The sequence below is a fragment of the Oncorhynchus clarkii genome, chromosome 27, assembly GCF_045791955.1.
Source record: "Oncorhynchus clarkii lewisi isolate Uvic-CL-2024 chromosome 27, UVic_Ocla_1.0, whole genome shotgun sequence".
Lineage (NCBI taxonomy): Eukaryota > Metazoa > Chordata > Actinopteri > Salmoniformes > Salmonidae > Oncorhynchus > Oncorhynchus clarkii.
In genome coordinates, this window is record NC_092173.1 from 23,075,721 (window position 1) to 23,090,841 (window position 15,121).

General features: G+C 45.7%; 1 protein-coding gene across 2 annotated transcripts in view; it reads left to right on the forward strand.

Moving 5' to 3' along the window:
• The window catches only part of LOC139386013 (cell adhesion molecule DSCAM-like), a 125,829-nt gene that overhangs the window by 104,570 nt on the left and 6,138 nt on the right, over positions 1 to 15,121 (forward strand). For both annotated transcript variants that reach the window (XM_071131343.1, XM_071131344.1), the window contains exons 12-30: positions 4,964 to 5,160; positions 5,417 to 5,513; positions 5,694 to 5,822; positions 5,989 to 6,156; positions 6,630 to 6,700; positions 6,831 to 7,074; positions 7,330 to 7,476; positions 8,371 to 8,526; positions 8,780 to 8,910; positions 9,083 to 9,236; positions 9,410 to 9,527; positions 9,955 to 10,118; positions 10,311 to 10,409; positions 11,497 to 11,685; positions 12,528 to 12,818; positions 13,014 to 13,190; positions 13,744 to 13,774; positions 14,184 to 14,296; positions 14,408 to 14,557. In XM_071131343.1, the coding sequence (XP_070987444.1) occupies positions 4,964 to 5,160; positions 5,417 to 5,513; positions 5,694 to 5,822; positions 5,989 to 6,156; positions 6,630 to 6,700; positions 6,831 to 7,074; positions 7,330 to 7,476; positions 8,371 to 8,526; positions 8,780 to 8,910; positions 9,083 to 9,236; positions 9,410 to 9,527; positions 9,955 to 10,118; positions 10,311 to 10,409; positions 11,497 to 11,685; positions 12,528 to 12,818; positions 13,014 to 13,190; positions 13,744 to 13,774; positions 14,184 to 14,296; positions 14,408 to 14,557 (2,826 nt within the window). The remainder of the gene's footprint in view (positions 1 to 4,963; positions 5,161 to 5,416; positions 5,514 to 5,693; positions 5,823 to 5,988; positions 6,157 to 6,629; positions 6,701 to 6,830; positions 7,075 to 7,329; positions 7,477 to 8,370; positions 8,527 to 8,779; positions 8,911 to 9,082; positions 9,237 to 9,409; positions 9,528 to 9,954; positions 10,119 to 10,310; positions 10,410 to 11,496; positions 11,686 to 12,527; positions 12,819 to 13,013; positions 13,191 to 13,743; positions 13,775 to 14,183; positions 14,297 to 14,407; positions 14,558 to 15,121) is intronic.

Genomic DNA, 15,121 nt, shown 5'->3' on the forward strand with positions numbered 1-15,121 from the left:
GCAACAACATTATGTACAAAACAAGTTATGAACAATGCAAAAAAACTAACAAAATAGCATGGTTGGTTAAAAGCCGATAAGACGGCAGCCCTCCCCTCCGGCGCCATTGTTCACAGATGCAACAGACAGTGGCTGTATGCTAGCTAGCATGGCTACGATGCCCTGGCCTACTCCACCCAGTGTACTGTACTGTATGAGCTTGTCATAGTTAATGAGGCTAACATGGAAGTGCTTATGTAGCACTCTGTGTTTCCATCAGTACATTAGCTCACTGAAGGCCATGGTTGTCATGCAGTGGCTAGACCTGTGGTGACACTGACTCTCAGCCCTCCTAGAGACAGCACATTTACACAGCCAATCAGCAATTGGCTGGGCCCAGGCACCATTACTTTTTTCACATTCCCACACAGGTCATTGGTCAGCATGCCATAAACAGTAGCTAAGCAGTTGATTAATGCCTACTTATCACTGACAGACAGTTGGCTGTACACCGTAGCCAGGCCCAACAACTGCAATACAAAGTGTCTTCCTCTCCTCTCTACCTTCTTTTCCCAGGAGGTATTTGTCTCCTGTTGTCATCGCAGCGTTCTTTGGCAGTGTGGTGGTGAGTGAGTGTGAGAGAGTAATTGTGCAGGAGAACAGGGCATTAAAGTGGCTCCACCCAACCAGTCATCCTTGTACTGTATGGCCTGTGAGAAGAATGCTGGGCCGGCCTGAGGAGTGTGTGTGTCTGTATTGTAAATATGCGTGTGTGGGTGTATTATAGGCTATGTGTGTGTGTGTTTGTGTGTGTGTGTGTGTGTGTGTGTGTGTGTGTGTGTGTGTGTGTGTGTGTGTGTGTGTGTGTGTGTGTGTGTGTGTGTGTGTGTGTGTGTGTGTGTGTTCGGGGGGTATTGCCCAGTGAGGCATTGCGTGGCGTGGTGGCCTACTTTCCCACGATTCCCGGCGAGGAGAGATGATGAAATGAGGGTTGAAGCGTATTATCCTCACACAGCACCGTCACCCCAGCCTCAGTCCCAGATCAGCCTCCACCATGACACTGAGACCAGCACGCCCCAGGACACACGATATCATTGGGAATGAACAGGGGGAGGAGGGGAGAGCAAGAGATTTGCTTTTAATGTATCAGTCTCAGTCTTTCATAGCCTACTGTAATTGTGTGTGTATGTGTGAGCTGGCTACGGTGTACTGTACTGTACTGTAGGTTAGGATGGAGGAGTTAGGTGGAGAGCTGCTCCTGACCATCAGATTCAGTAAGCTTTCAAAAGCTTCATCAGAAAGACACAGGGAGATTTAGGGCTGTATAGAAAGGGGCGTTACAGTAACACAAATTGTAAAGGGGACCTACTGTGAGCGTGTCTCTGTGTAGTGAGCTGAATAGATTCCCTACTTTATAGATTCCTGCTCGTTCTCTTCTATAGCCTACTCTCATTTCCTGTTTATTTTTACTCAAATCTCTCAAGACTATTTTAATTTAATGACGATCGACATCTTGGAGAGGGGAAATTCTGATTATCCAAAAATCCCAGAGTTGTGATGTCTTTGGGGCTTTTGTTAGTGGTATCCATCATGCTACTGGGGGGTTGGAAGCTATCATTACATGATGGTACAGCTGTACTCTTGTCACTCATCATAATATCACATTTCATGCCTTATAACCCCTGAACTGTGCACTCAGACTCAAGATGCTTTCTGTAAAAGTGTACTTATTCGCTTGAGTGGATTGAAAAGGAAGACCATTAGTGTTTCAGTATGCACTGCTGCCTGCCTGCCCTCCCTCTCCTAACTATCCTGTGTGTGTGTGTGTGCACATTTGTGCATGCATGTGTGTGTCACCGGCCGATGAAGCTCTTCAGTGCGTTTCTGCTTCATTTAAACCCATCAGTACTTAAATTAGAGACAGACTAAGTAAGGGCACAGGGGAACAGCTATTTGCATGTGGTGTTCTACCTTATTTTCAGTCCCTCTCTTCTACAGAGAAGGGGTACAGATCAAAAAGATACAATGATTTTTCTCCTGCTGTGCAGATAATACATTTTCCTCAAAATGTGTACACCTTAGCCAACTGGAAATCCTACATTAAGATGTTTTCATTTTATTTGATATACCAATGTTTTTTGGATTTCCCTGGATTTCCCGAAATTAAACTCTATAATGTTCTGTTCATCATGCACAATTTCAAGACCGGCAGTTTTTGCAATTCAAACCTTTTAATAATGCTACTGGATGATTGTTTTCTTAGTCAGTTGTAGTCCATCTCCATCCAATATGGCAACCTCCCCCTCAGTCTCCCTCTGCCTAGTGACACATAGCCAGCCCTGACTGGGACCTGGGACTGGGACCTGGGACTGGGACCTGGGACTGGGACCTGGGACTGGGACCTGGGACTGGGACCTGGGACTGGGACCTGGGACTGGGACCTGGGACTGGGACCTGACAGACAGATAGGAATAGAAACCTCCTCCCTCTCTCTGTCTCGCTCTCTCTCTCTCTCCCCTTCTCTCTTTCTCTCCCTACTGCGCTTTATTACCAGGCTCTGTAACATCGCTGGATATTAAAAAATATACATCAGCGAAGCAATTATGGGCCATCAAAAATAATACTTGTAGCCTGGGGGGCTACTGAGGGCTGTTTGGTGAATGTAGGCAGGAGAGAGGAGTCTAGCTGAGAGCAGCCTTTTGTTGTCCCCCAACCTTCTTTAACAAGTCTCAGGTTGTTGTGAGGATGGTTTAAGATGGAGAACACCTTGAGCTGCCTGTTTGTTTTCGGTCATCTTTGACACCTGAGGCCTTTACTGTAGCAGTACTGGGAGTGTCACAGCAAACTGAGTATGACACTGTGACAGCACAGAGGAGGCAGTCTCTGTAGCTTTAACAGACAGCCACAGCAGACAGACATTTCCCTGCAATTTGATCATGTGGACCTGTGCTGATCACACAGTGATGGAGCTAGGTTATGTGCCAGATCTACGTGTGTGATAACAATAGCAGATAATTTGCCTGTGTTGTTCGAAAGGAATGTCAGAATTTTTTCTCCCCTCCTCCGGCTCCCCCTCTTCCCCCCTCTCCTCAAAGGCGGAGCGCTCATCAAGGCATGCCCTCGGTCTCACGGGGGCAGGAGTAGGAGAACATCAGGCAGGTCTCCTGCTGACGCCGCCCGCCACGGCGCTGCCTGCTGCCTCAGATGTAGAAACTACCCCTGTTAAGGAGCAATAACATTTAGAGAAGGCTGAGGAGGATTTTTGAATGTGCCTCACTTAAAATTCATAGTTGTCACGCTAAATAAATCAGCGTTCTTTGGCATAGCTTGAGAGTGAATAAGAGATGAGGCTTAAACGTTGGCAGACCTTAGTCTGACACATTCAATCATGTCAGAGACGGGCTGTCAGCTAGCGGAGCTGCATCTCCCTCCTACACACACACCCCTCTGAGTGTGTCACCTGGGATTATTTGTGGTTTGTTTTTTCTGCATGTGTTTCTCTGTTTCTCTGAATTTGTGTGTGTGTATGTGTGTGTTCTGTGTATGAGTGTTGTCTTCTTGTGTTGGTGTGCGACTGCGTGTGTAGAAGACAGCGGAGAGGTTGAGGCTCTGAGTGTGTGTGTGGAGAGGTAGTGAGACAGCAGTGGGGCCAGAGGAGTAGTCTTGTCTGCTGTGTATGAATAATCAAAGTGGGCTCTCATCATTAAATCATAGCCGTCCTGGTGGGATAGGAGAGAGAGGAGAGAGATCACAGTTACACTGCTGCAGGGGAACATGCTCTCAGACAGTGTTTCTGAGACGTGCCACGAGTCCTCCCTGCTCGTACTACCCACTTAGCTTCTGGAGAAACAGCTCCTTTAACACACACACACACACACACACACACACACACACACACACACACACACACACACACACACACACACACACACACACACAGACAGACAGACAGAGAATGGCTACAGCACCAGCCCCCAGACTTATCCCATTGTCTTAGCCAGTAGGATGTACTGTATGGATGATCTTGTTAAACACATACAGTAAACATACACATTCATATACAATACATTATTTTATCTGCCTTGAAGTCCATTCCTCTCTGAAACATCAGCAACAGTGCACTGTACATACAGCATGTGCTGCCTTTGTAACAGATATCAATACAGCAGGTTGTACCATTAAGGCTTTCAATGTAACTGTGATCTACACAAACCTATGTGAGACAGTATAGGACTGTGTTGTGTATCTGTACAGTAGTAGAAGACACCTGCAGCAGTTTATAGCTGGACTGGGGTATTTCCCCAAATATACACACACACACGCGCGCACGTACGTACGCATGCACACACACACACACACACACACACACACACACACACACACACACACACACACACACACACACACACAGAGCCGCTGCTAATAAGCGTGGTGCGTCGTAGTGTCGTAACGCCAGACGAGCTCTACACACCGTGGGGAGTTCAGACTAGTCACGGCTTTCCTCTGCTCTGTAGCACCCTGTCTCTGTCTCTGTCTCTGTCTCTGTCTCTGTCTCTGTCTCTGTCCCTGTCTCTGTCTCTGTCTCTGTCTCTGTCTCTGTTTCTGTCTGTCTCTGTCTCTGTCTCTGTCTCTGTCTCTGTCTGAGACGCTCTGCCTCAGGAACAACACGTAAACAGTTGCTGTCTGTCTGTATCAAAGATGCTGTAGCAGAGACAAGATTGCTTACCTGAAGGCCTGTTTTTGAACCATTAGTGTTCAATGTATTGTGGGAACCAGGGCGATCTAAATAGGAGTTCATGCCTCTCCATAGTTGACTATTCTCATGTTGGGAATGAGTCCCCCCTTAGGCTTTAGGGTGGCAGAGGCCAGTCTGTGAACTTATAGTGAATTGTTAAGAAGAATGTATGAGCCTCTGTTGAGTTAAATAAAAGTTACAATCTCTGCATCAATCTCTCCCTTTCTTTCCTCTCCCTCTCTCCCTCAGTCCCAGCCATGATCACGTCGTACCCCAACACCACCATGGCCACGGTGGGCCAGCAGAAGGAGATGAGCTGCACGGCCCACGGGGAGAAGCCCATCATGGTGCGCTGGGAGAAGGAGGAACGCATCATCAACCCAGAGACCAGCCGCTACACCGTCGTGGTCAAAGAGGTGGCTGACGAGGTCATCTCCACTCTGAAGGTGCGCTGGGGGCCTGGGGCCTCCACCTCAAAAGGGGGTGATGTATATTGTTGTGTTTGTACTGAGCTGGTATTAGTATAGTACGCTCTCAATATAGCATGAATAATTATAGTAGCCTTTGTACTTGCGGTGATTGATGCTGGACATTTTGTGTAGCCTATAAAATAACCAGAGGTTATTATCAGTTGAATACTGAACTATGATGGTGCATTATGGTGATGCTTCCTGGTTAAAAAGTACATTGACCTCTCCTCAGATTTTGCCCACTGTTCGGGAAGATTCTGGATTCTTCTCCTGCCATGCCATCAACTCCTATGGTGAAGACAGAGGGATAATTCAGTTAACAGTACAAGGTAAACCCCTGGCTTCTGCTCCAGCTTCTTAAGCTGTTTCTTCATAGTGGAATAAGCCAATATCTCTGGGCCCTAGTTAACTTCAGCCTGCAGTTTGTTTTCTCCTTGTCAGGACAACTAAGTGAACAGGTAAACCTCTCTATCTAATCTGTGTGTGTGTGTGGTGTTAAACCCTTTTAGAACCTCCAGACCCTCCCGAGGTGGAGATCCGAGAGGTCAGAGACCGGACCATTGCCCTCCGCTGGACCATGGGCTTCGACGGAAACAGCCCTATCACAGGATATGACATTGAGTGCAAGAACAAATCAGGTAGCGCTGGCATATAGGCCTATGGAATAACGTGATAAATCCATATGGAATTGCATATGACATAGTTATAACTAAATATGTTTCTGCATTAGCTAACTTGTTTGTTGTTGGTTGTCATGTCATACAGAGATGCTAATAGGTTCATTGCGTTTGCCCCTTCCCCCAGCCTCGTGGAATTCAGCCCAGATAACAAAAGACGTGTCCCCCCAGCTGAACCAGGCCACCATTATAGACCTGCACCCCTCCTCCACCTACAACATCCGCATTTTTGCCAAGAACGACATCGGCAAGAGCGATACCAGCAACGAGCTCACTATCACCACTGATGAAGCAGGTCAGCCCACGCAGATCTCTCCTTCACAGGGTCAAAACATCATGTAGTTATGTTCCAAACCAGGTTGACACATATTCTGTTTGTCTTCAGATTCTACTCATGGATATGTATTTATTTGTATTGTAATATTCCCTTGAATACGGTAAAGGTCTGTCTCTCGTTCATAACAGAGCAAACATATTTCTAGTGCTGCATCGCCATCTAGTGAAATATTTCCTAAATATAATTCATGTCTGAATTGCCTCCGTCAAAGATGGTGGATTTTTTTTTCACAGTTCTGGTCTACTTAAGGGGTGTCTCTCCCATATGCACCAATGCGATAGCAGCTGGGTCTAGTCTACCTAATTAATTTGCCACACACCAACCAGAAAAAAGTATTGCTTTCCTCTATCGTCTCTGCTATCATCTCTGCCTCATTCAACTGAATCTCTCATAAGAGTATTTTGTGTTAATATTACACATCTGTTCTACAGCCCCTGATGGCCCTCCACAAGAAGTACAACTGGAGGCCACCTCTCCACAAAGCATCAAAGTCACCTGGAAGGTACTGTGTCTTCATGGAGTTAAACAGAGAGATTTTCCTGTTTCAATCTGTATCATGAGTATGTACAGTCTGATCCATCCCTCCTCCTCCTCCTCCTCCTCCTCCTCCTCCTCCTCCTCCTCTTCCTCAGGCCCCCCACAAGCACCTTCAGAATGGGGTGATCCGGGGCTACCAGGTGGGTTACAGAGAGTACAGCTCTGGAGGCAGCTTCCAGTTTAACATCATCAGCATGGACACCACAGGGGACAGCAGTGAGAGCATCACCCTGGACAACCTGAGGAAGTTCACTGAGTACGGGGTGGTGGTGCAGGCGGCTAACCGTGCAGGCACCGGGCCCTCCTCTCAGGAGGTCATCACCAAAACACTGGAGGATGGTTAGTATGGATCAGGGGGTTAAGGGGTGGGGTAGGGTAGAGTTGTGTGTGTGTGTGCGTGTGCCTGCATTCACAGTGAGAAAATTCACTGCCGTAGGTAGACTACCATCTTCTGGATGATTGCTGAATTACCTCAAACCAAAATATTTGAAATCAGCAATAAAGTTAGAAGCCAGTAGGGGGAGTTAATTCAGCCTAGTTTGACCATTGTCTGTACATTTGTCCTAACTTTGTTTCCCTCCTGTCCCTTAACAGTCCCCTCGCGTCCCCCTGAGAATGTCCTGGCCATGGCCAAGTCTCCAGAAGTCATCTCTCTTTCCTGGTTGACCCTGCCCAAAGAGGCCCTCAATGGAAACCTGCAGGGCTACAGAGTCATCTACTGGGCCAATCTGGCAGATGGAGGTAGAGCCTTATTAACAGACACTCAGAACACACCAGCTAGCAGGCACTTAGCGGACCACTGGTGGTGTGAGCACTATGATCATAATGGTTTTAGCCCAGTCTCTAATTTTCTATATTAATTGTGCTATGTAGCATGTCATTGATCTTGTACTTGGCAGATTTGCACCCCTAGCTTAGTTTTTATTAGTAGTAGTAGTTTAGTTTTTAGTTTTCTCAACAGGCAACACTAGATCATGGGTTTGCCTTGTTGAATTTTTGCAATATTTCAGCAACATTGCCATTTTCCCCTTAATTTCATTCTGCCAGTGTTGGTCAAATTAGTTACAAATTAAACTTATAGCTTTAATACCAATGAATATTATATCTCAATAGACACATCCTGTTCTGTATATAATCTAGTCCATGAGTTGTTTAGTAGCTTCATTCTAGTGAGGTGGGTTATATGGAGGAAGGTACCACAGGGCCAGAGTGGGCAGCACCCAGAGCTAACACCCTGCTCCTGCTCAGGCCCTGTGGATGAGATCCAGCCTGCAGCCTGCCGGGCCTCCATCAATAATTCACAGGATGCAGTATGTCACTGCTTCAGCTCTGTCTACAAGGACACTCAGTCAAGGACAGAGAAGACGCAGCAGACAGAGCACTACTGCCAGTAGTCAGTCATTACAATATCACAGATACTACCTCGGTCAAAAATCACCATATTTTACTGTGTATGGGCATCATCTTGTATGGTAGTTTGCAGTGTGGTCTTACTGCATGTTATAGGCTTATTGTGTTATTGTGGTCACTGTACTGTAGTTCTTTGAATTCTATCACACTGGATCATAGACTTGATTTGACATGGTGTGTGAGTGAGTGATAAACTGTTGTGTAACCATTGTGTGACATTGTCAGAGTTGGGAGAGATCAGGAACGTGACCACCTCCTACCCGTCTCTGGAACTGGATGGTCTGGAGAAATACACCAACTACAGCATCCAGGTTCTGGCCTTCACCCGGGCCGGGGACGGGGTGCGCAGCGAGCAGATCTTCACCCGGACCAAGGAAGACAGTGAGATACAAATCCTGGCTTGAGATACACTTGAGATACACTTGAGATAGATGTGGATCACTGCTTTCACATTGACATCACAGCATGATTCCTGCAAAAGTTCAAGCTATGCATGCATACGTCAAATCAGATTTCAGGAATAAAGCACTGTCTGCAATGGGCTTGAATAGGGCCATGAGCCCATATGTTTCTATTAATACTTGCAGTATATATGTATGTTTAACATAATCTTTACTCTCCTTCCTCCCTCTAGTCCCTGGACCTCCAGCGGGAGTTAAGGCAGCAGCCTCCACCAGCTCCGTGGTGTTTGTGTCCTGGCTCCCTCCTCTCAAACTCAACGGCATCATTAGGAAGTACATCGTCTTCTGCTCCAACCACCCCACTGTACGGAGCTCTATTATCATTACCACAGCTCTCATTATAACGCCGCCTCCAGTCCTGCCATTCTGGGCTGTATTTGAAAGTCCTGTACGGAGAGAGAATAATCTTGAAGATTACTCCCCTGTTAAATGCACAGATGTGTAACCCCCTTCCCTTTCTCCGTCCCTCTCTCCAGGTGATGAGTGAGTTTGAGGCTTCTCCTGATGTATATTTCTACAGAGTGCCAAACCTGGCCCGCAACAGGAAGTACAGCATCTGGGTGGTTGCCGTGACAGCCGCTGGGCGAGGCAACAGCAGTGAGACCATCACAGTGGAACCTCGGGCCAAAGGTACAGGCTGCCTGTGTAATAGTGTAACTATCAAAACTAATCTGACTGAAGTATTATTGATTGCACTGTGGTGTTGGCATCTATGATATTGCTTGCGTTCTGTTTTTATTCATCATTGTTTTTCATAGGAGTAGAATGGTACAGTCACAGGTGCATGTATGTAACCCCCATAGCTCCGGCCAGGATCCTGACGTTCAACGGAACAGTGACTACACCCTGGATGAGGGACATCATTCTGCCCTGCAAGGCGGTCGGAGATCCACCCCCCACCATCAAGTGGCTGAAGGGAAAGTAAGTCAAGGCCATAGAGATGTATAGAGATCGCAACGTTGTATCTGTGCCATTATGGCGTCTGTGACAGCCATTGAGGCTATCTACATTTTAAAGTATTCAATTTTTTTCTTATTTTGACGTTTGAAAAAAGTGCAAAGCTAATATTGGTGACTTACCGCCACCTGCAGGGTTGGAGTCTTGAAGCAAATATTGTGTGTCGTTCATTTATTGTGGCCACTCTATGGCGGTCATATAGCTTTAAGCTGTTTACGAACTATGCAAACCATGCAAAACTGGGTTATTTCCAAGTAATGATCTCTATACATCTCTTTGGTCAACACCCATCTGTCACATGATTCAACACAACGCAGGAATGTCTTTTTTTTTTTTTACTCTGATCACATACTGTACTGAATATCATGTGGTCAACTCTACCTCTCAACAGCAATGGTACCCCTGCTCCTGTTCTGATTGACGGACGCCACAGTGTCCATAGCAACGCTAGTTTCATCATCCGGACGGTGAAAGCAGAGGACTCTGGGAACTACAGCTGTGTGGCCAGCAACAACTGGGGCTCTGATGAAATCACGCTGAACCTGCAGGTTCAAGGTAAGACAGAGAGAGATGCAAAAGAAGAATTGTCCAAAACTGTCCAATACTAATTGGTACTAACACTTCAAAGGCCTTTCTATGTAGGTTAGCAGTAGGTCTTCTAAAGGACACTTTGTGGATAGTTTGATGTAGCACAGATGCTTTGTTGTCATGGATCTTGTTCAAAACATCATTCCTTTTGTTCTACAGTTCCTCCAGACCAACCACGCCTCACAGTTACCAAGACAACTACCACGTCAATCACTCTGTCCTGGATACCTGGGGACAATGGAGGAAGCTCCATCAGAGGTGAGTGACATTAGGCCATTTGGACACACCAGAGACACCTCTACAAGGCATAGACCTCCTTTCCGACACCCCAGTGACACTTCAACAAGACAAATATTCCCATTCAGACACACTAACTAATGACATTTCAAGAAGAGAGAAAGTAGACCTCCATTCAGACACACTAACGAATGACATTTCAACAAGAGATAAAGTAGACCTCCATTCAGACACAATAACTAATGACATTTCAACAAGAGATAAAGTAGACCTCCATTCAGACACAATAACTAATGACATTTCAAGAAGAGAGAAAGTAGACCTCCATTCAGACACACTAACTAATGACATTTCAACAAGAGATAAAGTAGACCTCCATTTGGGCAAACCAACAACACCTCAACAAGTCACTGGTAACTACTAAGACACACAAATGACACTTCAGTTACACGGCTAGTATCCTATTAGGACATTGGGTGAACAAAATCATCTTACAAGGCCCTCCACTTCTCATTATCTTAGACAGGCCTAGTAATTGCGTTGAGTGGGGTGCTAAAACAGTGAAGAGGGAACAGATTAAAAAGGAACAAAGTAGATTAGGTGGGTTAAAGTGGAAGGTTAAACCACTCAGTCAAGAAGAAATCCCAATCACAGAAGGAGTAGCACTGGTGATTTATCATAGTTGGTCATCACTGGAACACAACAGGCTTCTGGCCTCTCAGGCTTTTTAAAAGAGATTTTAAGGAATATCCAGGATGATTTCCTATGGTATCAAATGATTTTGTTTAGTCTTTGCTCTAACACCAATACAGTGTCTTATTTTCCTCTTGTCCGAGGAAATGGTGGCTATGATCAGGTGCTGTTGTCCTGCCTTATGTTACATTTAATGTTAATCAATCTCAATGGCATGTTTATAGGTATTTAGCCGATGTCTAACACTGAACAATCTGTTGGAAGGGAAGTGCAAATACTACAAAGTTCCACTTTGCTGTGCCAGCTCTGTGAGTGATTATCTGGGTAATGTAGTTATTAGATTAACTTGGAGTATGTTGGGAGAGATTTTACAGTTATGCTCTGTCTCTGTCTCTGTCTTTTTCTCTTTCTGTAGGCTACATCCTGCAGTACTCAGAGGACAACAGTGAGCAGTGGGGCAGCTTTCCCATCAGCCCTAGCGAGCGGTCGTACCGTCTAGAGAACCTGAAGTGTGGCACCTGGTACAAGTTCACCCTGACTGCTCAGAACGGAGTGGGCCCCGGACGCATCAGTGAGATCATTGAAGCAAAGACCCACGGAAAAGGTGAAGTCTTTGTAGCAAGGATGGGCAACTGGCCCTCGGATCAAGTTTTTTTTTTTTTTTTACTCAGTCGGGTTCTAAACTTTCTATTGCAAGTTAGAATAGTTGAATACACAAAGTGCAATTTTGAAATTTGGTTGTGCATCAGTAGTTTTTGTCTTATGTCAGTCACTGATAGTCAATCAATTAGCCACGTCAGCTAAACATTTCTAGATTGGTAAATTAGTCTAGCGGCCAGCTATCTAAACTTAGTAATCATGGTCGAATTACCGGCCGAGGGTCCCCCATTGATTTTGTTAGTCAGTCTCACTCAGATATCACAGATATCACAAATTGCAAACACTTCTCTCCACCCTATGGTAAAATGTAAAACGGCTAATGTTCATCTCCACCCCATGGCAAAATGAGTAGAATTGCATTAAATTAGTTATAAAACTGCAACATTTTTGCTACGCCCAATGGCAAAATGTGTAGAATTGCACGAAATTAACTTTAAAACGTAAAACAAAATGTGTCCACTGTCAAGAGGGGGCTGCTGAAATGTTTTGCTCACAACATGGTGGCGGTGGGATGGGGTGTGTGTGGGCACATGTGGGTATGCAGACCTGCAAGCAACTTTTTTTGTGGCCCCCACCCCCTTCAATGTTGCCCATCCATGCTCTATAGCATCTCCACCACCACTGTCCACTTAGAACTGACTCTAACTCAACAGTTCTATCCAACATTTTATCAAGCAATCCCTCAGACTAGCTCAATTATTATGTGACCTGATCTGGCTAATGAATAAAATGTTACAGGCATCCTTAGAAGTCTACATCTGATCTCTTCACCCCTCTTCTTTCCAGAGCCCCAGTTTGCCAAAGAACATGAGCTGTTTGCCAGCATCAACTCCACCCGGGTCAGGCTCAATCTAATTGGGTGGAACAATGGTGGCTGCCCAATCACCTCGTTCACCCTGGAGTACCATCCGATGGACACGGCAACGTGGACCACGGCTCAGCGCACCTCCCTAACCAAGAGCTACATCCTGTATGACCTGGCGGAGGCAACCTGGTACGAGCTGCAGATGAAAGTGGTCAATAGCGCCGGCTCCGCCGAGAAGAAGATCATGTTCGCCACGCTCAACGCCGATGGAAGTGAGTTCAGTTCAGTGGTCTTCTAGTATGATACATTTTTTTCCTGAACCAGGGTCATTTCATATACCAAAGAAGGCCTTCCAAAGAGACATATTTGACTACGATGCCTCAACCCTGGTGGTGCATCCTTAAATAGTCATGCCTGATACTCAGGATGGTAGGTTCCCCAAGCTTATCTGGTTCCTCCCTCCGCAGGCACCATCCCTCCTCTGTTGAAGACAGTGGACCCCATCACAGACAACATGTCAGGCAACGAGGGGCTGAAGATGATGGTGACCATCACCTGTATCCTGGTGGCTGCTGTCATGGTCTTCATCCTCCTGATGGTGCTGAAGAGGAGGAGGAGGGAGCAGAGGCTCAAGAGGCTACGCGGTGAGTCAGAACACACACACAAGCACGTACACACACAATAGAAACAAAGCACTTAATAACACACAAGCACTTTTTAGAGCTGTATGCTTCATGCTCAAGAGAGTGAGGATCAATTAACCTGAGCAGAACCAGTAGAATTGTGACTATTGACTTTCATTATGTAATAGATTGTTTTACTTAACAAGGCAAGTCAATTAGGAACACATTCTTATTTACAATGACGGCCTAGGAACAGTGGGTTAACTGCCTTGTTCAGGGGCAGAACGACAGATTTTGACCTTGTCAGCTCAGGGATTTGATCTCACAACACTTTTGGTTACTGGCCCAACACTCTAACCACTAGGCTACCTGCCACCCCGAGAGGCTAAGAGGCTATCAGTTTAGCTAACAGCGTAGAACGGTCTGATCGGATCTAGTGTTCCACTTTTAATTTGCCCCACTCTAATGTTCTAGTTTTGCACATCTAGGAAATTAGCTTGGTGCTTTTGTTTTTAATATGTTAGCTTCTGTCAACTCTGCGTTGTTACTAATTTACTATATGCTGACTTTACAGATGCAAAAAGCCTGGCAGAAATGCTGATGAGGTACGTGAAGAGGAATACATGTTAACTTTAGATAGGAATCATAAAATACTTTAAACTAACTGTCCAGTGTTTCCAGTATTACCTATAATTACTTACAATATGAGTGAAATAGTTTCCCTTCCAACGTTTTTCATTCAGTTTTTTTAAAACAACTTTTCTGTGTTGGAATGGTGTGTGCGTACCCCGACAACAGGATGTTATGGGCGTATACCAGCCATTAAAAATATTAATACAAATAGATTGCTGATGATTGGCCAGCTCATCCTCCTCTAGACCGCTGATTGGCCAGCTCATCCTCCTCAGGAGTATGATATACTGTATGAGGAAATAGCAAGTCTTTTTAAAAGAGTCTTTTGGACAGTTACTTTAAAACTATGACTGAATACTTGCAAACAATACTATCTCCTAGTAAAAACACACGGACACCAGACACATCCAACAAGCAGCAGACCATGAGAATGCACATCGATATCCCCCGAGCCCAGCTGCTCATCGAGGAGAGAGATACTATGGAGATTATTGGTGAGACCCCTGTCTTCCCTGCCAGTTTACAGTATGCTTATCCCTTGCATGTTATATTTGATCGTCTTTTCTAAGAACTCATTGTCTCCCTCCCTGTTTTCTGTCTGTCAGACGACAGGTCGACGGTGCTGCTGACTGATAATGACTTTGGGGAGACGTCCAAACAGAAGTCGTCCACGGTCACGCACACAGTCCATTACCAGTCCCTGTCACAGGCCACCGGCCCGCTGGTGGACGTCTCCGACGCCCGGCCTGGAACCAGTAAGAGCCGTACCTATTTAATCACCTCTATATCCCACCCCTCACCACCTTTACTCTGACCTACAGTAAGCTACTAGCCTAATGGCATCCCCTGGAAAAATAAGAGAATGCTCTTTGTCAAGATTAATATTTTTTTATATAGTTGCATTCAATCCAAGCATCATTGTACATATTTCTCTCTCATGTGCATGTAACTGTACCCCAGTCCTCCAATCAGTGTTTAGACTTTAGATTTAAAAAAAAAAAAAACAATATCTCTAACATACCCTGATCCCAAATCCATTCTAAGCAAACTACAATCTTCAGCTTATCATAGTTTCAACACTCAGATCCACTTACAGAGCCCACAGCCCAGAGCAGTGTGAGTCAAGGCAGTGGCTAGACAGTGGCCTATGGAGGCTCTTGCTGCTGAGCCAGTAGAGTTGAGCTGATGAAGAGTGGAGAGCCCTCTGGCTCCACCTGACCGCTCACCTGATTGGGCTCATTGAGGCTGGTCAGGAAGCACAGTGGGTCCCACAAAAAATGAATAAACAATAAGCACAGGGAGCCTGAACCTTATCTGCT